At 44.7% G+C, this 21953-nt stretch overlaps 1 protein-coding gene across 9 annotated transcripts in view; it reads left to right on the forward strand.

The window, feature by feature from the left end:
* Positions 1-3948: 3948 nt before the first annotated feature.
* SFMBT1 (Scm like with four mbt domains 1) overlaps positions 3949-21953 on the forward strand; it is a 135898-nt gene continuing 117893 nt past the window's right edge. For 2 of the 9 annotated variants that reach the window (XM_070574995.1, XM_070574999.1), the window contains exon 1: positions 4858-5121. Coding sequence is in view for 1 of the 9 variants with exons in the window: in XM_070574994.1 (XP_070431095.1) it covers positions 4866-5121 (256 nt within the window). In the remaining 8 variants the exon portion in view is untranslated. Of the gene's footprint in view, positions 4448-4850; positions 5122-19827; positions 20014-21953 lie in introns of those variants that run through there. The other 7 variants (XM_070574996.1, XM_070575000.1, XM_008513135.2 and 4 more) reach the window with 7 other exon arrangements.

The raw sequence follows: 21953 nt of genomic DNA on the forward strand, positions 1-21953 counted from the left end.
ACAGTGTGTAGAGTGTTTATAAACATTGTGTCCTTGGATTCTCAGGACCCAGCAAGGTAGGTGGCTTCATCCCCATTTTACAGAGATGAGGAAACTAAAGCTCAGAGAGGTGAAGGGTCTCACAAAGAAGGTATCATAAAGAAGCAGTGACTAAATCTGGACTTGACCCCAAGCTGTCTGCCTCCAAATGCACTGCCTTTTCCCTTACAACAAGCATAGGAGGGTAGGAAGCCTGGTGGGGATTTGCAGGAGCCATGACATGGAACAGGGCAAGTGTTGGGGAGACATGTGGCAGCAGCCCGTGCCCCCAGGGCAGCAGGGCCCGGATAACTGACTCAGCCTCAGTGGCATGGTGTGAGCAGTGACTCTTTGGTGGTGACCATTTGATTAACTTGGGTAATTAGCCACAGGGAGTCATTATGTGACTTGCCTCGCTTGGGCTGATTGAAGTGAGCTGGCTGGTCAGTGGCACTGGAGGACTGCTGATGGGGGACAGCAGGGCCTGGCGGGCTGCAGAATTTAATTTCTTCTTGGGTTGGAAACAGCCCCATGCCCTGGCTCAGGGTTCTACTGGTCTCCAGGGTCCGGGCCTGGCCCTCATGTTCTCATTCAGAACAAGGCCCTGAGTTGATGGCCACTTGCAGAGAGAAAGCATGCTTGGAAACCGCAGGCAAGGCTTCAGGGGATAGGAGGTTCATATGGGATGGTCAAACACTGACCCCTCGGTCGGGGAGAACAGGGGCCTATAACTCTCACCCTACAGAGCCAGTAGGAAGTGGAGACGGAGTTGTGAATGGCCAGGGTGCCTCCTGGGTATGCCAACCTCTAGTCTTGGATGTTGCTAGCTGATGCACTAGCCGTCTTTTTGTCCACCCACTGCCTGTCAGAGAAAGGGCCAGCATTGTGGTGAATGAGACAGGTACATCTCTGCCCTAAGGGGGACTGATGTCTATCTGTAGGGTTAGACAGGATTACAGAACTCAAACAAACAACAAACAAATACAGATATAATTATAAATACCAATTGCGAACTACAACTAGTGGAGAGAAAGAGAGAACCTGTTTAGATGGGGTGGGCAGGGAAGGCCTCTCAGAGGAGACCACCTTGTTAAACAGTTACTGGAACAATGAGAAAGTACCAGCTATGTGAAGGTGGTTGCAGGAGGTGGGATGGTGAATGTGCCAGGCAGCGGGAACAGTGTGTGCAAGGGACCTGAGGTGGGAAGAACTTTGGCATTCTTATGGGCTGGAAAGGAGACAGGTGTAGTTGAATGGCAGCAAGCAAGCAAGGCAGGTGAGTGGTGACTGGTGAGTGAGTTCAGAGGGTGGGCAAGGCCAGTCTTGTAGGCCAAAGTAAGTCTTTTGGACTTATTCAAAGCGCAACGGGAAGCCTTGGGAAGGTTTTAGGTAAGGGGGTGCCGTGACCAAAAGTCAACTTTCTCCATGCTCCTCTGGCGGCTGCCTCTTCTATGAATAATTCCCACCTGAATTTCCAAGCAGCAGAGCAGTTGAAGAACTAGTACATGTGTTTTGTGGCCTGGCTCTGCCTCTCACTAAGGGTGACTTAGGAGCTCCCAGTTTGCTCTTTGTCCATAGGGAATGCCATGAGCTACCCTGAGGGATGTGGCAAGGGTTAAGGGAGATCTCCTGCATGCACACACATGCCTACACCCACACAAGGCCCGGCACAAGGCAGATTCTCGAATACTAGTTTTCAAATGTTTCTTGTGGCTCTCTGGTCTTCCTCTTCCCCAGGGGTCACGCAGGTGAGCAGTGGAGAGAGGCTGCTGTCAGCAAGGGACTTGGCTTCTGAGTTTTAAAACATTTGAAGAAATTGAAAGATAGTGGACCGGCCCCATGGCCCACTGGTTGAGTTTGTGAGCTCTGCCTCTGCAGCCCAGGGTTTTGCTGGTTTGGATCCTGGGTGGACCTAGCACCACTCATCAAGCCATGCTGAGGTGGCATCCCACATGCCACAGCGAGAAGGACTCACAACTAAAAAATATACAATTATCTACTGGGAGGCTTTGGGGAGAAGAAGGAAAAATTAAAAATAGAAAAAAGAAAAAAAAAGAAAGATGGCATATGTCCTGGTTTAGAAAATGAAATATTATAGGATATTTGATCTGTTTAAATTAATTTGTAGGTTCAATACAGTTCCTTATGAAGTCTCATTTTTTTTTTGGAACTGAAACTATCTGTAACTACAGCTGGCATTTACTGACCATTTACCGTGCGCCAGGCACTGAGCTTGTGAGGCAGGTGTTATTCTTATCCCCATTTTACAGACCAAGACCCTAAAGTCCAGGCGGGCTAAGTAACTTGCCAAGGTCACAGGGCTGGTAAGTGTTGAACCTGGATGGTCCCATCTCCACAGCCAGCACTCTTAACCCCTATATGATTACCCAGAAGGTGTATGGACACATAAACCAGTCTGGATATCAAGTGATATTTTGAATAAAAGAAGACTCCATGGCGGGAAATTTAGCCCCGTCAGACGTTAGAACCTATTTTAAAGAACCAATATTTAGATCCATACGGTATCTGCTCAAACTGAGATTCTTGAAAGGAAATGGAGAATTCCAAACTAGATCAACCAAAATCAAAAGCCTAGCATAAAAGTAGATTTTACTAAACAAAGGGTAAGGGAAGAATTATTTAATGAATGGTGACTGCATAAGCAATCAAAACTGGTGATGCCGGTGGTGAGCTGAATCCATATTTTACTCCACACAGCAAAATAAACTTGGGATGGATAATCATCGAAGAATTAAGTAGAAAGTGAAATTTTAGAAAACTAGCAGAAAATAGACTATCAGATGGGTGGTGGAAAGCTCACTTTGTCAGTACTGAAGAGATAAAAAAAATCACAGTAGAATGACAGATTGAACATTAAAACAAAAAAGCACAATGGACGGAGAAATATTTGCATCAATGATGATGCAGGAATAATATCTATAACGTAAAAAAATTCTTATTCAAAATTACAGGAGGTTCAAGTACCCAACAGATGAATGGATATGAACAGATCATTCAGAGAAAGGGAACCACAGATAGTTAATACATGGAAAACATTCATTGTTAAAGCTATCTAAGAAATGCTAAAGTAACCTTGAACTACCAATAGACACTATTAAAGCAGGAGTAAAAGAGATGGTATCCAATGCTTAGAAATGCATATTAAACTCCTTACACTCGCTCCTGGGAGGCAGTAGAATGAGTAGGGCAGCTCTTTGAGAAAGTCCTCTGGCACCAGGGAGCAAGTCTGCTCTGCGTTCCTGAGCCTTCCACCTGGTTATTCAATTCGCAGGAATTTGTCCCAAGCGCAGAATGAATGAAAGGCTATACTAGCAAACAATTGTCAAGAACCCCAAAATCCCACATTAGGAGACTGAGTGAATGGATGAGGATACCTGCATACCTTAAAAAATGAATCGTGTGCACAAAAGAAAAATGTTGATGGTAGCAAACACAAAAGAGAAGTGTGGTTGCAACTATGTAAAGACACGTATATAGGCGGATGGTTTTACGTAAGTTGCATTCTGTAGTAGGATTGTGGATACTTTATTCTCACATTTTTCTTTCTCTCTGGTTGTCTCATATTGCTTTTATAGTGGTAGTAAAAAAACGAAATCTGGATTCAAATCCAAGCATCAGCGTGACTTTGAGCAAGTTTGTCTGTAAAGTGGGGTAATATTTCCAGCGCGGTGCTGAGGTCGGTGGGAAGTGGCCTGAGCCCTCGTCCGGCACCCCAGACATCCTTCCTGCGGCGGGGCACCTCCTCCTCGCTGAAAGGCAGGAGCCATCGGCGCCCAGTTGAGACCTCTTCCCGACACTCCTGGGTCCGGGCACTCCCGGGTCTCCGTGGCGCGGGGACTCCCTTCTAAAGGAACTTGCCAGAGCAGGTGGGGAGGGGGGTGTCCTACGGGCACCTGCGCTCGCTGGGGAAGGGGCAAGCTCGGGGAATATAACCGCCCCTGGGCACTTCGGCTTGCGGGCCCGGCTTGCAGCCACCTTCGAGCTTCCGTTCTGAGCCGGGGCCCCCAGTTCTCCTGCCCGAATTCCGCAGCCGTCTTGTGTCCCCTCGCCAGGGCCCCGAGCGGCAGGAAAACTCGGCTTTACAGGGCGCCTCCTGCGGAAGCCTGGAGACACTGGGTGCGCCGGCGGGCCTGGGTCTGACTTCGCAGACAGGGGGCACTTGGGTGCCCTTCCAGGTTGCAAAGGGCACGCCAAATCCCCGACGTGGGCTAGGCGGGCGGACGCAGCCGTCTCTGGCGGTGACACGCGCCCATCTGGGATCGGGCAGCCGCTCCGTCCGTTCCTCCGCTAGTGCCATCTTGCCCCAGGCGGTCACGTGCGGACGACAGCGGCGAGCTTCACCCGGCCGGGACGCCAGGACCGATCTGGGTACGACACCGGGTTCTCCGGGCTCCGTCCACAGCCCGAGGTGAGGCGCCGGGGCCCTTCTCTCGTGGGTCGGAGCAGGGACAGGGTGGGCGCTGGGTCCCTGGGGGCACGTCGCCCCGACGGGCCGGTCCGCGCGGGACCGCAGCGCCGTCGGGGGCTGGGGCGCCGCCACTTGCCCTGCGCCACGGCCTCGGGGTGTCCGCGGCAAGTTGCGGGCTGGGGAGCACGAGGGGTGGGGGCGGCCGGCGGCTGGAGGCGCTGGACCTCCAGCCCCTCAGTCCGCGGAAGCCTGGCATCCTGCGCGGCCTCAGCGGGGCGGGAAGACGCGCGGGCGGGCTCGGGGAGGCCCGGCCGGGGGGCGCCACGCGCGCGGCGCGAGGGGCGCGGGCTGCCGGGAGGAGCGCGGATGGGGGGGTGGGGGCGCGGGCGCATGCGCCCTGCGCCCGTGCCATATTGGAATGAGTCGGAGCGCGGAGCGCCGCCGCCGCCGCCGCCTCCGCCGGAGCGCGGGTGGAGGGGGGCGGGGAGAGCTGCCGGCCGCCCCGCTCCGCCGAGCCCAGCAGGAAGGAGGGCGCGAGCGGGCGAGCGCGGGCGGCGCGAGCGGAAAAAGCGCCCGCGCGGGGGAACGAAAAGAAGGAAAGAAAGAAAGAAAACGAGTGCGAGAGGGGGCAAAGCGAGCGATCGAGCGAGCGCGCGCGCGAAAACTCCCGGCAGGTAAAAAAGCGGGGCCGCCGACTGGGCCTTCCCGCGCGGCGGCCTGAAGGGGCGGCGGCTGTGCTGGGGTGGGGGACCACGGGGCGCCCCCCTCGAGGCGGCCGCGCAACTTTGCCGACGAAAAACCGCCGGGAGCCGGCGGGCGGCGGGCGCGCGGGCTGAGGCGCCAACGGGCGGCGGCGGCGGCACGTTGGGGGCGGGGGCGGGGCGGGGGGAGCGCAGCGCCCGCGCGCGGCCTCGCGCGCCCCCGCGGACCCGCGCGGCGGCCGGCCGGGCTGCAGGAACGCGCCTGGGCGTCTGCTCGCGGTGGCGGCCGGCAGCCCCGGGCGGGCGGCGCGGCGCGCGGCAGCCCCGGGGGCGTGAAAGGAAAGTGGCCGGGCGGCGGCAGCGGCGGGCGCCCAAGTTCCCCGGCGCGCTGGGCCCGCCGCGCGCCCCTCCCAGCGCGTCCCGCGCTCCCGCCCGCCGAGCCCCCGCGGACCCGCCCCCCGGGCTCGCTCCGGGGCCGGGGCGCGAACCCGCAGCAGGGGCCGGGGCCGCGCCGCTCGTGCGGCGGTCCGAACTTCCGAGGGCCGGGGTGGCCGCTGCGCGTTTGCGGAGCGTCCAGCGGCCACCGCAACCGGTTGCTTGAGGCCGGCGTGGCGGCGTGCGCAGGGCCTCCCCGCGCCGCGCGAGAGCGGGCAGTGGGCTCGCCGGGGAGCCGCTGCTCGACCCCTGCCGCCCTGCTCGGGGCCCGACCCGCCTCTCGGGAGGTCGGTGAGCGTTTCGATTTCTGTTCTTGAAGTCTCGTCTTGGACCCTGCAAAGGAGGCTGCAGGCAGGCGAGAAGCCTGTCCTGAGAAGCAAGGCCTGCTCGGTGGGGAGCAGAAACGCCTGTGCGAGCAGACATAAATTCCCGCGGAAAGAGGATGTATGCTAAGTTTTTCGCAAGATGTCAGCGGTTCCCTGGGGTCTGAAACTAAGCCGGAAAGCACAGGTCCCCTCCGGGTCTTGTGCGGGGAGGGAGGCAGGACACCCCTGGCAGAGACAGGAGTTTTCCGGAGCCGGGGCTTATTCCCGGCGGGTCCCGCGAAGCCACGCTGGTGAACGGCCCCCAGCGATGATGTTTCCCGAGTCCGACTTAGCGCTGTAGTTGTGAGAACCAAGTGACCATCAGAGAGATTTGAAAGGAAATAAAATGGATTTTGTCAATCCCTGCCTGTGCCTTGTCCTCTTGAATCACATTTTTTAAGATGTCACACTCTATCGCATCGCAAGTTTAAAATGCCTGAAGATAGAATTGTTCATTTCCCAGCTGTCTTGAGAGGAGGAAGGAAGACGTTTACACTTTGGGCTCGTTGGCCTGGTGTTTTGAGGGATACGTTGAATCCTTCTAGGCCACAGGTAAATGCAGAGTTCAGATTTGTTTACAGTGTCAGAAAAGTAACGGCCTGGTGGAAACGGGAGTGGCCTGAGATCAGGAAACAGTTGTCACTACCGTTGTCACCTACTGGCTGCTTTATCGAGGGGTACATTTCTTAGCCTGTCCAGATTTATTTTTCCTTATTTGCAAAATTAGAGAATGAGTAGATCATCTTTCTGCTTGCTCTCGATTTTGACATTCGGCGATTTATTAATATGAAATATTTAAAAAGTCAGAGTCTGTATTTCGAAAGGTTCTACATAAAAGTGCTCACAAAAATGAATCTTTATTCGAATACATTTGGAAAAAATTCTTGGTAGCTATATCTAAGATGACTTTATGTAATTTGTGATCTGAACAAAGGCATTTAAAAGTGTATTGCAGTGTTTTTAAAATCAAGTATTTTTTTCATTGAGGTCTCACTAATTATAAGACCTAAGAGTAAAGTTTGCGACCTCTCACACATGCATGTGCCCTGGTAACCACACTCAGATCAAGTTATAGAACATTTTCAGCCTCCCAAAGGGCTCCCTTTTACATTCCTCCCATTCTGTAAACACTTTCCCCCTCCCCAAGGCTACCACTATTCTGACTTCTGTCACCACTGATGAGTTTTGCTATAAAACTGGGCCCTTTGAGGGTAAAAGGGGGCAATATTAATAATTAAGCTGGAGGACAGCAAGTGTGTAAACTTGGAGTTTGGAAACTCCAGTAAACCTGGAAAATGGTCATTTTCACCATGACCCTAAATGCGTTTATAACAATTCTTAGGGTTTTTACCATCTAGAATAACTAAAAATTCCGACCTGGGATACTTCTTAGTCAGAGGGTCCCTTTGTAGCTGAGGCAGTACTTTGCAGGTTTGGATCTGTGGTTCTTGGGAATCCTTGTGGTCACAGGCCCAGTATTAATCTGTTACTTCCCATTTTTGGAATACAGGTATATTTGCATATAGTAAGTTTGAAGGATGAATCATGAACTTTCCTAAGTCAGAGTTTAACGTGTCAGTAGATGAATCAGTTCCTTAAAGCCTAGAATTTGCTGAGAAAATTGAATGAAAATTGATTTTTTGAAGTTCAGTGAAAGGATGTGGATATAAAGCTTTAACAACCTTTTAAATGACAGCAATTAACTTGATTTATATATGCAGGATATTCGCCTGGTTTATCAAATCATTAAAACTCTAGCAATAAAAGCAAAAACAAAAGGTAACTAAAAGTTAATATCAGGTGTGATTTTTTTATTTTATTTTATTTTTTCCTTTTTCTCCCCAAAGCCCCCCGGTACATAGTTGTGTATTCTTCGTTGTGGGTCCTTCTAGTTGTGGCACGTGGGACGCTGCCTCAGCGTGGTTTGATGAGCAGTGCCATGTCTGTGCCCAGGATTCGAACCGACAAAACACTGGGCCGCCTGCAGCGGAGCGCGTGAACTTAACCACTGGGCCACAGGGCCAGCCCCTCAGGTGTGATTTTTTTGGCCCTGTGATTGAGATAGTGTTTTGTGTTAGACCTCTGAGAAGTTGGGTTTTTTATATTCTCCGCTGAAGCAAGTATTTCAATGATTTGCTTATCCTTCTCAGATGCCTTTTAATATATTCTTGTACCTTTTGTTGTTCCTGCTCCTAAAGGAGGGCACTCAGAGATTGTGAGTGAACTCTTGTTAGTTCCTCACAAAGGCCTGTGTTTTAACTGCAAGGACATTGGTGTAGTAGAAGGTTGGGGACTGTCTGAGGCCTGTGGTAGGGATGTATAGGGCATAGTCCACAAAGTTCAAAGGTTTTCTTTTGTGAAATGATTCTGCTGAATAATTCTGTTTTTCTGTGACTAAGTTAGCTAGCCAGTTGGCCAACAGCTAAGCTGGATTTGGTCCCTCTACCCTAAGATTCATAGCATCATTAGCGAAGAGAGTAATTGACACCTAGTTATTGCTCCACCGTTTTCTTTTTGATTTTTGTGGCTCTTTTTAGATTTTTTAGTTTTTGCATTATCAGATATTTAACTTAAAATTTATTAAATTTGTGAGAGATGCAGCTAAAGAGATGCAAAATGAGAAACAAAATATGTAAGAAAGGAAATTTCCTCTTTTGATGTTTGTTTCTTTGTAAACTTTGATTTTTCTCTTAAAAAATGCTTTTTCTGTCCATAATCTTACTGCTTCTGTAGGATGCCTTTGCTTTCAGTGATAGACTGGGCTTGGCTATAGAATGATGGTGCGTAAGCAGATATCATTTGACTCTGAAGTCTGTAGAAAAGGTGAACTCTCCAAACTCCACTGGCCTTTTTGTTATGACTTCATGTTATATTTAATTAAATGAATGAATACAATCCAAAGAGCAGAATACCATTATACTGGCAGGTATTTTGAATGCTAAGTATTTTTATGTTTTCTATCTTATAATTTCCTGAAACTTTACCTTCTAGAATTATTTGGCTGTTAACCAAAATTTCAGAATAATTTAAATGAGAGTAAAAGAACATATAATCAGTAAATGGTACAGCTTTGTTATGGCAGGGGATTTTTCTTTCGGTAAGTAGCGTTTGTTGTCTAACTGTGATGGTTTGTACTTGAAAAAATATTTCTCCTTTTATGCAGTTGTTAAATTGGGTGAAAATCTCCAAGGATTTGGGTTTCCTGGGAGGTTTTGAACTGTTAGACTTTGGGGAATGGGATTTTGATATGATTCTATGCTTCTGCAAGTTGTACTAGCCCCATTGGAAAATGATTTAAAATAAAAAGGATGTGGTCAGGTTGTTGCAAGTTCATTGTTAAACTTTACAAAAGTGGGAGAGAGGATAAGAACAAAGACAAGTTATTAATAGAAAAATTATGACTTCACTGCAGAAGTTTTAACAAGTTTGATTGTAAACTTTTGCCTATAACTCAGAGGCACCTGAAGATTTGTATATACTTATTTTCTAGTCTCTTATTGAAGAGGAAGTTTATAAGCTTATTCAGCTTTGTCTTTAGATAATCACTCAAGGACATAATTAAAAAACAAAAAGATGTAGTCGGTATATTGTGGTAAAAGATATAAGTCCCTGTTGAACTTTCTGGTTTGATAGTTGAATAACTTCAGAGCCAGGCACTTTGCTGTGCAGGCAGAGGCTATAAGGTGGCATTTCTACGTGTAGGTTCCTTTCTGGTATTTTTGCTTAATCTAGAGTAAGGACTGGGCTGATCTGGGGTGGATAGGGCGGCGGAGAGTACCTGTGTAGTCTGGGAGAGTTGGAAGGTGGTTTGTCCGCAAGTGCAGGATGCTTGTATTTGAGATGACAACATGAGATAGGCTGAGAAATTTAGCAATTATTGAAATAGTTGGTTTGAATTCCAAGTTATTACTGTTTTCTTTTACCCCGCATAGTTTTTTGGGAAAGTCTTTGAGGTGGCTGCTATGTAATATTTGCTCAGTGGTGAGGCCACCTGTGAGTTACCATTTTTTCATTTCTTTTCACATTAATGTGCTACCTAGACTAGAATGCTTTCTTGTCTCTGTGTTTTTGCTGGTGTTCTTTCTTATGGATCCGTTCCTATAAAACGTGCTTTTTCCATGTGGAAAATAGTATATGATATTTTAGAATCATAATTTTAAGAGATCATTTTGGCTGATTTTTACACATATTAGAAAATAACCTTCTTGGAGTGATGATAATAACACAGATACAGTTAACACATCACTTGTCTAGAACATAGTAAATAATGAGGAAGTAAATTTTCATTATTTAAAAGAATTGTTTTAGTTGTGGTAAAATATACATAACATAATTTACCATTTTAAAGTCTACAATTCACTGGCATTAAGTATGTTCACAGTGTTGTGCAATTATCACCACTATCCAATTCCAGAACTTTTTCATCTTCCCAAACTGAAATTTCGTACCCATTGACAATAGCTCCCCATTCCCCTCTCCCCCCAGCCCCTGGCAACCACCATTCTACTTTCCATCTCCATAAATTTGACTACTATGGCTACCTAATATAAGTGAAATCATACAGTCTTTGTCCTTGTGGGACTGGCTTATTTCACTTAGCATAATATCCTCAAGGGTTATCCATAGTGTAGCATGTGTCAGAATTTCCTTTTGAGGAAATGCTTTTTAAAAAAGTCTTCCACAGCAGATGAAAGAGAGTCACAGAACCTTGTACACTAGGACTCATTTACCTCCCTTGGAAGAGCTCTAGGTGCCCAGCAGAGTTGTGAGAACCAGGTACCTTTTCCTTAGATGCAGTTCCAACACACTTGGTTATTGGAATGAAAGAGAGAGATGGATGCAGAATGTGACAGCAGGGCGGAAGACAGGGAAAGTATAAAAACAAAGGTTGCTACAGTCTGGGGCTCTCATTTGGATAAGGACAGAGTCTTGTGTGTCCTTGGATACCGTTTTACTGTGTAATCATTGATATTGACAATGTTGGCCCAAGTCGAAGTGTTCTGGCCAGAACAGGTAACCAAAAAAGTTTGTGTTCAGAGTTGTAAATAAGCCTTCAGTTATCTGAGAGGCATGATTATTCAATGACTCACCCTTCAGCTGTTCCGATTAGTTGAGGTTTTGCCATATTTTACTCTCATTTCTGTATTAAGGGAAAACTAGTGAGTATTTAAAGAGGTTCAGTAGCTTAACGTCATAATGTTACCACATAATTAATGCTTTATAATTTAGATTTATTATATTACGTTAGCTCTGTATTTGTGAAATATAGACATCCACTCATAGATGGAGAGAGTGCAGGTTTGGCAGAATTAAGGATTACGAGTTGAGCAGTTAAGCACTTTGAGAATGGCTGAAGAAGTGTAGGGTTTTGTTATTGTTTCCTTTAACTATTATTATTTTTTTTCTGCCTTTTTTTTTTGTCCCCACATCCCCCCAGTACATATCCATGTATATTTTTTTTAGTTGTAGATCCCTCTGCTTGTAGCATGTGGATGCTGCCCCAGCATTGCCCCATGAGCAGTGCCATGTCCATGCCCAGGATCCAAACCAGCAAAACGTTGGGCTGCCGAAGCGGAGTGTGTGAACTTAACTACTCGGCCACCGGGCCAGCCCCTTAACTATTATTTTTAATGCCTGCATTAGTGTAGTAAAGATGGATTGAGTTTCCTGAATTTTGTTACAAGGGGAAGGGCAGATAGCTTAGAGCACCTCTTGATCATTGCTGCACATCCTTCTTGACACAGGTGCTTTGGCCATCTTCTTCTTCTTTTTTTTTGGTGAGGAAAATTGGCCCTGAGATAACATCTGTTGCCAGTCTTCCTCTTTGTGTTTGAGGAAGATTGTCCCTTGGTGAACATCTGTGCCAATCTTCCTCTGTTTTTTTGTATGTGGGACTCTGCCACAGCATGGCTTAATGAGCAGTATGTAGGTCCATGCCTGGGATCCAAACCTGCAAACCCTGGGCAGCTGAAGCAGAGCGCACAAACTTAACCATTATACCACCTGACTGGCCCTTTGGCTGTCTTTCTTGAAATCCTTGAAGAATTGACAATGAGTTTCATGAAACTTGATTTTTTTTTAATGCCTTAAATTGCTACTCAGTTCTTAAGAAAATAGGAGTGGTTAGTTTCCTAGAGTTAGTAAGGCTTTTCTGAAAGTATCAGTTTGTTTGGCAAGATGTTGTCCCCAGAGCACTAGTGAGCACCTCCTTTACACCATTCTGTTCCCCACTGTGTATTTTTGTTAGTCCTGAATCGACAGTTAAATTGAAAAGTTGAGTTTATATACCAGAGTCAGTTTGTTAATTTTTAAAATATGAATTGGAGTTTCTAAGTAATTTGTTAAGAGAGAAATCCTTTTCTTTTTAAAAAAAATTAATAGGAGGAGGTATTCTTCCCAGGAGTATGGTTTCCTTTTGATGAGTTTTTATTTTTATTATTGAGCAAAATGGGCAGGGGTAGGTGGTCTAGTAGCTAAAGCTAGAAATTTGAACACTTTGGGTATTTTGTTGTTGTTCTTATGGTCATTTGTGATCTCTGAATCCCTTGACCTCTTAATGTAATTAATGTTTATTATTTTCATTTTGTTTCCCTTTTAAAATTGATTTTACAGTTGTCAGTCATGAATTATATTTGCATTTAAAATATACATAGTTTTTATTATTGTTAATACAAGCAACATTGTACACAAATTGGGAAACAGATCTGCTCTAGGCATTATCTGCACCTGTTTTTCCTTAAGTCCACATAGGAGCTCCTGGGTGACCTGAGAGAAGCTTTAAATGACTTCGTCGCCAGACCCCCTTAGCAGTAGTGGCTGTGACAAGGGAAGCAGAGGGCTGGGTGGGCTCTTCTGGCCTCCCTTTCTAGGGTGGGTCTCCTTGTCTGCAGCGAGTACTGGAGGAGGGGTCCATGACTCCCACAGCTAGACCCAGGTCCTTAAGGCACACCAGGGTTCTGAAGACACTGTAACCCCCACCCCGCATTGACCTTTACCCTCATTTTGGCTTTCTCTTAACTTTGTCTGAAAGGAGCTCTTTCCAGAACAGCTCTGCTGGTGAAATCTTAGGTTCCAGTACAATATTCTTTTTTCCACAGCGTCCTCGAGAGGTGTCCCTACTTTCCTTGTCTCATTTTTGACCTTCTGTGACTTCCCTTTTCTCTCAGAGTTCCAGTCCCTTCAGGCCTGGATTCTTTGTCCAGTCTTTCATTTGCTTCCTGGCCAGAACCCTTTACTCTTGCCGCCTTGCCCTTCTGCGGCCTCTGCTCTGTAGACCACCCCCAGCAGTCCAGCCAGTGCCGTCTGCTCCTGGATGCAGACTACCCTGAATTCAGGGTCTCCTCCTGAGGTGGCTGTGTGTGTGGATAGTTCCTCACAGTCCTGTCTTGAGGCAGAGCCTTTTCTTTTTGCCTTCTGTGACCTTTTCAGTCCCTCCTTTGTTTCTCTCTTTACATCTCTGTCGGTGGATTCATCCACATTTAGACTTCAGCTAGTCCTTATGTGGTCATAAACCTTCCTGCTGAGCTTCAGATCTGTATGTCCTCTGCTGTCTGGACCTCTCCAGTTGAATGCCCCACTGGCTCCTCAAAATCCACAGGTCCCCAACAGAACCCCTGGTTCTGCCCTAAAGCTACTCCTCCTCCAGTATGCTCGTCTAGGTCTCTTTCTTTACATTCCTCCTCAGTAATAGTGTTTGTTTCGTCCCCCTGCAGCTTTCCTGTGGAACTTGGAGTCTTATTTTGAATTACCAACATCTCATTTAAGAACGTGCAGTTCTGACTCACTGGCTTTCAAAACACTTTTAAAGCTGTGGAACCCTTTGTTAAAATAAGATCCTTCTAGGACGCCCAATATGTGGAATAAATAAAACTAGAGTTCTCCTGGTGGAAGGGGAGTGGAGGGCCAGCATCCTGTCCTGCTGGCCCTGCTTCCAGTGCTGCCCGCTTTCTCCTAGGCAGAGCTGATGTCTGGCCCTGGAGCAGCTTCCCCTGGACTCTGTAAGTGGAGCTCTGGGAGCTGCTGTGAGCACTGCCCTGAGGGCACTCTGCATGTGAGAAAATTACATTACCTGTTTTGCATCCCACCTCTTCCCATTGGTTTTCCTTTGGAAATTATTTTAGTTTTGACTGATAAACATGAAATTAGTGCCAGTGATGAATCTTGCCAAGGAAAAGGAAAGCCACTTTGGAAAGTGAAACTAGGTGTTAAGAAGAGCCAGCTCCATTAAATGCTGAAACCTTCAAAAGTACCCAAGGGTTCCTTTCAAAATTTAGGTGAAGTCTCTACTGACTCACTCCTTTTCTCTTTAAAACTTCATTTCTACAACATGAACATTCAAGATAAACTGAACTTTAGTTTTACTGTTTTTGTATTGTTCATTTACTAGTATAGCAGGCTTACTCAAAGCATAATTAACTGAAATGTTATATATTTGCAGTGAAAAATGTCAGAGTTCTTCTGTTGCCTTGAAATGATCTCCCTGTCTTCCCTACTCTCCAGTCCATCCAACATACCATGGCCAGATAGATCTTTCTAAACAAACTCGATTTGTTTAGACAAAATTTTTGTTTGTAGAAGTCCCAGTACCAGCAGGATAAAGTCCAAACTCCTCAGGAAGGCACGCAGAATCCTTGAAGAGCTCATCCCTTGCCACCTGTCTAGCTCATCTCCCTCTCACGTGTGCCCTCACTCCAGCCTTGCTGGGACTGCACTCTTTTGCAAACCTTTTCCTAGGGATGTCCCTCTGCCTAGAGTGCCTTTCTCTTAACACAGTGCTCCCAAAATGTCCATCTTGCACGTACCACTTTCATACTTTTTGCCATAGTATTTGATTACAATTATTCTTTTAATATTTTTAAAATCAACTTTTTAAAAATTTGACTTTTTTTTTTGCTTGAGGAAGATTAGCCCTCAGCTAACATCTATGCCACCACAGCATGGCTGATGAGTGGTGTAGGTACACGCCTGGGATCCAAACCCGTGAACCCGGGCCACCGAAGCAGAGCGCACCAAACCTTAACCACTACGCCATGGGGCCAGCCCCAGAATTTGACTTTTTACCTTGAAGTTTATAAAGTATTACTGCATTTTAAAAATAAAAATAATGAAATACAAGTGACAGTAAATCTAATCAGTTTATTAAAATACATTCCTTCGGTAAGGTTCTTGACAAAGCCCTTTTTTGTACTTAAAATTTTAAAAAATATGTTTCTGATGATAGGTGGTATTGAGGAATTGTTGATCTTTTTTAGGTTTGATAATGGCATTGTGATTATATAAGAGATTGCCCTTATTCTTGGGAGATGCAAGCCGAAGTGTTTAGAGGTGAGGTATTGTGATGTTTTCAGCACTTTCAAATGGCTCATAAAGTATACATATAGGTGTACATATATATAGAAAGATAGAGCAAATCAGGGAAATTTTAATAATTTTTTAATCTAAGTGGAGAGTATTTGGAACTTTTTCAGAATCTCTGTTTGAAATTTTGATAAATGCTTGTTTTATTGGGGGGGTATAAAATGGCTGCAAAAAGAGTTTGTGTTAAAAAAAGTTTTTAACCCTAATTCACAATGGGTAATGTGTGCACGCACACATGAATAGAGCGTAGACCCACTTGTTGAAGTAACGTTTAGGTTATCGCATTTTCAGTGTTGTGGGAAAACCAAATAATTGAAATTCTTTTTTTTTTTCAATTTCGTCAGATTTTCTATAGAGATAATTATGTCATCTATGAATAAATATAGTTTTACTTTTCCTTCTTTTACAATATGGATTCCTATTAAGTCCTCTTGCCTTATTGCATCAGCTAGTACAATAATGTCGAATAGAATTTTTTTTTTGAGGAAGAATAGCCCTGCGCTAACTACTGCCAATCCTCCTGTTTTTGCTGAGGAAGACTGGCCCTGAGCTAACATCGGTGCCCATCTTCCTCTACTTTATATGTGGGATGCCTACCACAGCATGGCATGCCAAGCGGTGCCATGTCCGCACCCGGGATCTGAACTGGCGAACCCCGGGCCGCCAAGGACGGAACATGTGCACTTAACTGCTGCGCCACTGAGCTGGCCCTGAAATTCTTAATAAAGCCTTATTTAAGCAATAGCTGTGAAGTTACAGTTGCAAGTTTTATACAACTTCCCTCCCCATTCCACCTTAATCCTATGTAAATACTTTTTTTTTTTTTAAAGATTTTGTTTTTCCTTTTTCTCCCGAAAGTCCCCCAGTACATAGTTGTGTATTTTTAGTTGTGGGTCCTTCTAGTTGTGGCATGTGGGATGCCGCCTCAGCATGGCTTGATGAGTGGTGCCATGTCCTCGCCCAGGATTCGAACCAGCGAAACCCTGGGCCACCGAAGCGGAGCATGCAAACTTAACTGCTCGGCCACGGGGTTGGCCCCTGTAAAGGAGTCTTTGGTGGCCCCTCTTTTCTTGTGTACCACCTGTGGTTTGGACGTCGCGCTTATGGGGATGCTCTGAAAGAGTCCCTGTTGTCCTGTGAGACTCACTCAGGTCCTCTGCAAAGTCTTCCTTCCTGGACTCCCCAGGCTGGATTAACTGCTCTGCCCTGGGTCCTCATAGCATTGTACGTAGTCCACTCTTATAAATTTTGCAATTGTAATTATTTGTTCAGTGTTTCTCATCCCTAGCAGACTGGTAGCTCCGGGTGAGAGACCTTGTTTTATTCCTCATCACTACCTTTCACACAACCTAGCAGAGAGTAGACAGTAAATAAATTATAGCTGAATGAAAGCACAGAAGCAGTACTGCAGCACCACCGTTTATAAAAGTATTTCTACTCGAAAATGCATTCTAAACAAGAAACTATTATGTTTAGTCCGATCCCATCTTGTTACTCCCAGGCTTAGAGCCTGCCAGTGGCTTTCCATAGTAATTAGAATAAAATCCAAACGCCTTTTGTGGCCTGTTATGCCCTTTGTGATTTGCTCCCTGCCCTCCTCTGCCACTTTTCTGGCCGCTTTCCTGAAATCCAGCCACATGTTTTTCTGTCCCTCCAAGTGCACTGAGTTTCTTTCTTTCCTTCTTTCTTTTTTGAGAAAGATTAGCCCTGAGCTAACTGCTGCCAATCCTCCTCTTTTTGCTGAGGAAGACTGGTCGTGAGCTAACATCCATGCCCGTCTTCCTCTACTTTATATGTGGGACGCCTACCACAGCATGGTGTGCCAAGTGGTGCTGTGTCCGCACCCGGGATCTGAACTGGCGAACCCCGGGCCACCGAAGCAGAATGTGTGCACTTAACCGCTGCGCCACTGGGCTGGCCCCTCACACTGAATTTCTTATGCTGAGTTCCTTTTCATCATGGAAGGTTCAGCTCAACAATGAAGCCTTCTCTGCACATCCTTACCTCCACTCCCCAGGTGCTCCTTTCTCATTTTTTTTTTTTCATGGCACTTATCACTGTATGAAATTATCTTACTTTTAGTTCATTTTAACATTTTAATTTTAAATTATTATAAAATACTTTGCAGCTACACTGTGGAGAACATTAAACCTACTCCAAGTATGTTTTTCCTCATTGTTTCTAGTGGCAGAACGAAACAGTGCGCTAAAGCATTTTTCCTTGTGCTTCCTATTGTAAACCCCCTGAAGGCAGGAACCAGGTCTGTCTTTAACTTAGCATGGCATCCTGGTACTGAGGACAGTGCATGGCAAATAGATAGATGTTAAATGAGGTGTGTATAAACAACCAACTAGTAAGTTATCTAAGAAAATTTTTTTCTAACTCCGGAGATTTTTGTTCAGTGTTACAGTTTAGTTCTGAATGTTCAGAATTTTTTTTCTTTTAATGAGAAGGCAGTATTTTGTCATATTTTGCTGCTTGGAATGTCTGTTCTGATTAATGTTTTACGTTCGCAAAATTCCTTTCCTCCACTTCATTTTGTTTATCATATTAACTTACCACATCACTTTTTCCAAGATAACTGCATATCTTTAGATCTTCGACAAATGCATTTCCATTAGTAAAAATCAAATTGAAGGGCGTTAGCTGTAGTCATTTGCTTTACTTTTCATGTTTGTAGTTACAAAGAAACAATCAGCAGTCTGGTTCTATGTGGGCGTGGGGTGGGGTGACTCCACTTCCTTTGCCCTGGTGTGACTGAGAGCCTGTTATTTGCGGATGCATAAGCCCCAGGTTGAGCTTCAGAAATGAATTTAGTGGATCCACAGGCCTCCCACCATTGTCAGTTGCATCAGTGCTCTTACTGTGGTGGGAGCACTGATGATGGCTGTATCTGGATGAGGACTTGGGGTTCCCAAAGACCAGGAGAGGCATCTACAGAAGTGGAAGAGGGTTGGACAGGCTGAGGCTTTGCGTACAACATCTCTCTTCACTCTAGTCCTGCTTGGAAATGGAGAAATTTTGGACATATTGAAGCTATGGGGGAAAAACCCTCTCATTTTTTACTGAACTGATGTTTGGATTTTTGGCTGGGGAGAGTTTAAGAAATTTGGAATCTTAGTAATTTAAAGTTCTTTGTTAGTTTAGAAACAAAAAGATATGTAAGACTTTCCTCATAAAATATGATTAGTGTATAATATTAACATATAAAGTGTAATTGAACTTTAGTTGCAGACTTATATTAATATATTTGACTCTTTTAAACTTTGGCTACAGCAGAGCCAAACATTAAGGGGATTTTTGCATCTTCGTGTGAGAAGCAAGTATAGTTGTTTTTAGCATTATAGCAAGAAATTGAAAGTTACTGTGGTTTCAAAGGAGGAGGGTGGAATGGACCTCTCCATACCCACCGCTTTTACTGAATTCAGATTTTGCCACACAGAATTTAGAGATAGTTAAGAAAGATGAGATTCCTTGTAATAGGCATCACTTTTTCTTCTGTTGCTTTATTTTTATCATAATCACTGACTTAAGTATTTCTTAAAAAAACTTTTTTTAATTAAGGATGCATGTTTTTAGTAAAATATTTTTTGAATAGTGAAAAAGAATGTACTTCTTTACTGAGATGCCTCAGTCCCTTCTCTAGGCGACTGTATAACTCCAGTTTCTTTGGTTTTTTTTTTTTTTTTTTTGCTTTGGTATTTTTTTTAGGAAAATTCTATTTGTATAAAAACATATATTTCCCTACTCACTTAAAAAAATCAATTGGTAGTGCTCTTTTTATTTAAAATGTTTTGTGTGTATCTAAGTACACGTAAATCTACCTCATTCTTTTAATGATTGCCTAGTAGTCTGTTAAAGGGATGTAACATAATTTATTCAGTTGGTTCCCTATTTTTGTACGTTTGGGTTATTTGCAGTTTTTTTATGCCACAAACAGTATTATGGACTAAGGAAACTGGAATTTGCTTGGGTTAAGACAAGCTTTCTAATACTTAGTGTTATTTTTTTCTGAGTTAGTGTATTTGTAAAGGTAGACCGTTCTTCACCCAGTCCCTACCTGGCAGATGCAGAGGAGAGGGGAACCGGGTGCAGTAGAGTAAGTGGAGTTAGAGGTGAAGTCTTGCTCCCCCGCCCCCGTGTGGCAGAAGGGACGGCGTCAGTGGAATCCCCAGCCGAGTCTTGGGAGACCGAAACATCTGAAGATGTCTGTAGACTACCTTGGTGTTGACTGTGCCTTTAAATCCCAAGGTCTGAGTGCATGCTGCTGGTTATAAATTTAGATAATTTGTTTTTGTATTTTGGTTTTCAGAAAATTGTAGCAGCATGGATTGGCTAACAAATTAAATAAAGTTCTGGCAATTTTTTTCTATTCTTTTGTTCATTGGCAAAAATACAGCTAAATTAAAAAATAAAAACGGTTGATTTTTATCTCAGCTCCTTAGTAAGGAATTTTAAACATGGTGCTGTGCTTCTAGTGCAGTAATTTCTTTTTTCTTTTCTTTTTTGTTTTTTGAGGAAGATTAGCCCTGAGTTAACATCTGCCACCAATCCTCTTTTTGCTGAGGAAGACTGGCCCTGAGCTAACATCTGTGCCCATCTTCCTCTACTTTATACGTGGGATGCCTGCCACAGCATGGCATGCCAAGCGGTGCCATGTCCGCACCCGGGATACCGGCCGGCGGACCCTGGGCCACTGAAGCAGAAGGTATGAACTTAACCGATGCGCCACTGGACAGGCCCCCCTGATATTTTTTTCTCATTAGTGAGTTGGAGGTACCATGATCTGATACTACAGAAATTAATTTAGCAAATGCTAAATAGCTGTGAAGTGAAGCAGTGATGCCAGGAGTTTAGGTATTGCAAGGCTGAGTAAGTTTCCTGCCCTCAAGAAGCTTATAGTACCAGGATAAGATATGATACAGAATAACTCCTGTTTAAGTGTTATCGAAAAGGTACAAAGGGCCTCCTGTAGAAGATATTTTGTGGATGTGGGCAGGGGCTAACATCTTTGTAGGATATTGTTTTGAGAAATAATTTTCGTGAAAGTCAAGCTCAAGGAGTGAGTGATCTGTGAATACCTATTAATTTATTGTATTGTTAGTGTAAGACTTTCTAATAAGCTAAAAATACAAATACATTTTTTGCTGAGGCAGGTTTGCCCTGAGCTAACATCCATGCCAGTCTTCCTCTATTTTTTGGTATTTGGGCTGCCAGCACAGCATGGTCACCAGCAGAGCGGTATGGGTCCACACCCGGGAACTGAACCCAGGCCACTGAAGTGGAGTGCACCAAACTTACCCACTGGGGCTGCCCCTAAAATATTTCAGTTTTTAATGGAGAAAAGGCCCAATGTAAAATGAAAAAATAACCCTAAACTTTTCCTTTTAATCCTTTCCCAACTCTTATCTTTAGTGCTGCTTCCTCCTGAAGTGATTTAACTTCGGTAAGGTTCCTGCCGACTCTTCCTCCTTGAGAGTGGTAGAGGAAGCACTCAGCAGCTACAGTGATGTCTGGGCTGCTGTACCTGGACCTGCTGGAACTGGAGTGAGCAGCACTCAGGACATGGGGATGCATGGGGAACTGTTAACTTGTGGCCATGAGCATGCATCTTGGCACGAATTACAGCGTATCCTCAATCCTAAACTTTTTCTTCGTATTATCTCTTGATCTCCCTTATTTGTTCTTTAATTGCTGAGAGAGGTTATGATGCTGAGTGCTTATATGTGAGTCATTTGCTTATTTGATTTATGGTTCCGTGTTTTTGTTAATCTTCCTTTTCCAATACACATTAACTTTAAACTTGTTTTATTATTAATTTTTAAAACAAACTAGTTTTGGTAGAATGGTAGAGAAGGGACCAGAAGATTGAGTTCATGTTAGCCTCCTGGAGAATTTTGGTGGAATGGGAGGTTTTAGAAGAAGTGAAGTGCCCTTTTATTACAGCTTGTTATTTTCCTGTTTATACTTTTAAGCTGTTGTTTGAGACATAAATATTACCTTGGCAATTTGCTTTTTTAAGGTAGTGATGTTTATAGTGTTAATGGTCAGAAAGTTAATTTCTCTTTAAGTAATTTTAAACCATGCTTTCGCAAAAGTGATGAATTGCATTTTGGGGTGGAACATTTTCTAAAGGACTGCACATACATCACCTTTTCAGCCATCCATTTGGGAATAGTCTTAGCCCTTCAGAACACAGCTCAACACCTTGAACAAGCAAAATCGATCTCTAAGTGTTGGCAATAATTGTTATAAAGTTCCTGTACCAAAGCTGATTATTTTCTTCTTTGGTTCTGACTCAGTCTTGCTTTCAGTTACGTGTGGTTCTTAACTATTTTCCAACCTTCTGTCAATTAGATGCCATCAGCTGGAGGGGGATGAGTGGAGATTGGTAGGTCTGCATAGCGACGGCAGCAGTTAGCAAAGCCCGGCATTACATCTGGCCTGGATGTAGTGTTCTTTCGAGAGGGCAGAATTATCAAGGAAAAAACTTAAAGTGTATTCAAAACTCTTGGTCTTAAGGAAGTAAAAATTTATGTAAAAAATACTTCCATCCACTATTAAAATATGTTTTGATGCTTGAAGAAGGACCAAGCTTCATATATATATGGGCTGTATTACCTTGGTCCAAAAATGAAGGGAATGGAG

The sequence above is a fragment of the Equus przewalskii genome, chromosome 15 (genome assembly GCF_037783145.1).
Source record: "Equus przewalskii isolate Varuska chromosome 15, EquPr2, whole genome shotgun sequence".
Classification (NCBI taxonomy): domain Eukaryota; kingdom Metazoa; phylum Chordata; class Mammalia; order Perissodactyla; family Equidae; genus Equus; species Equus przewalskii.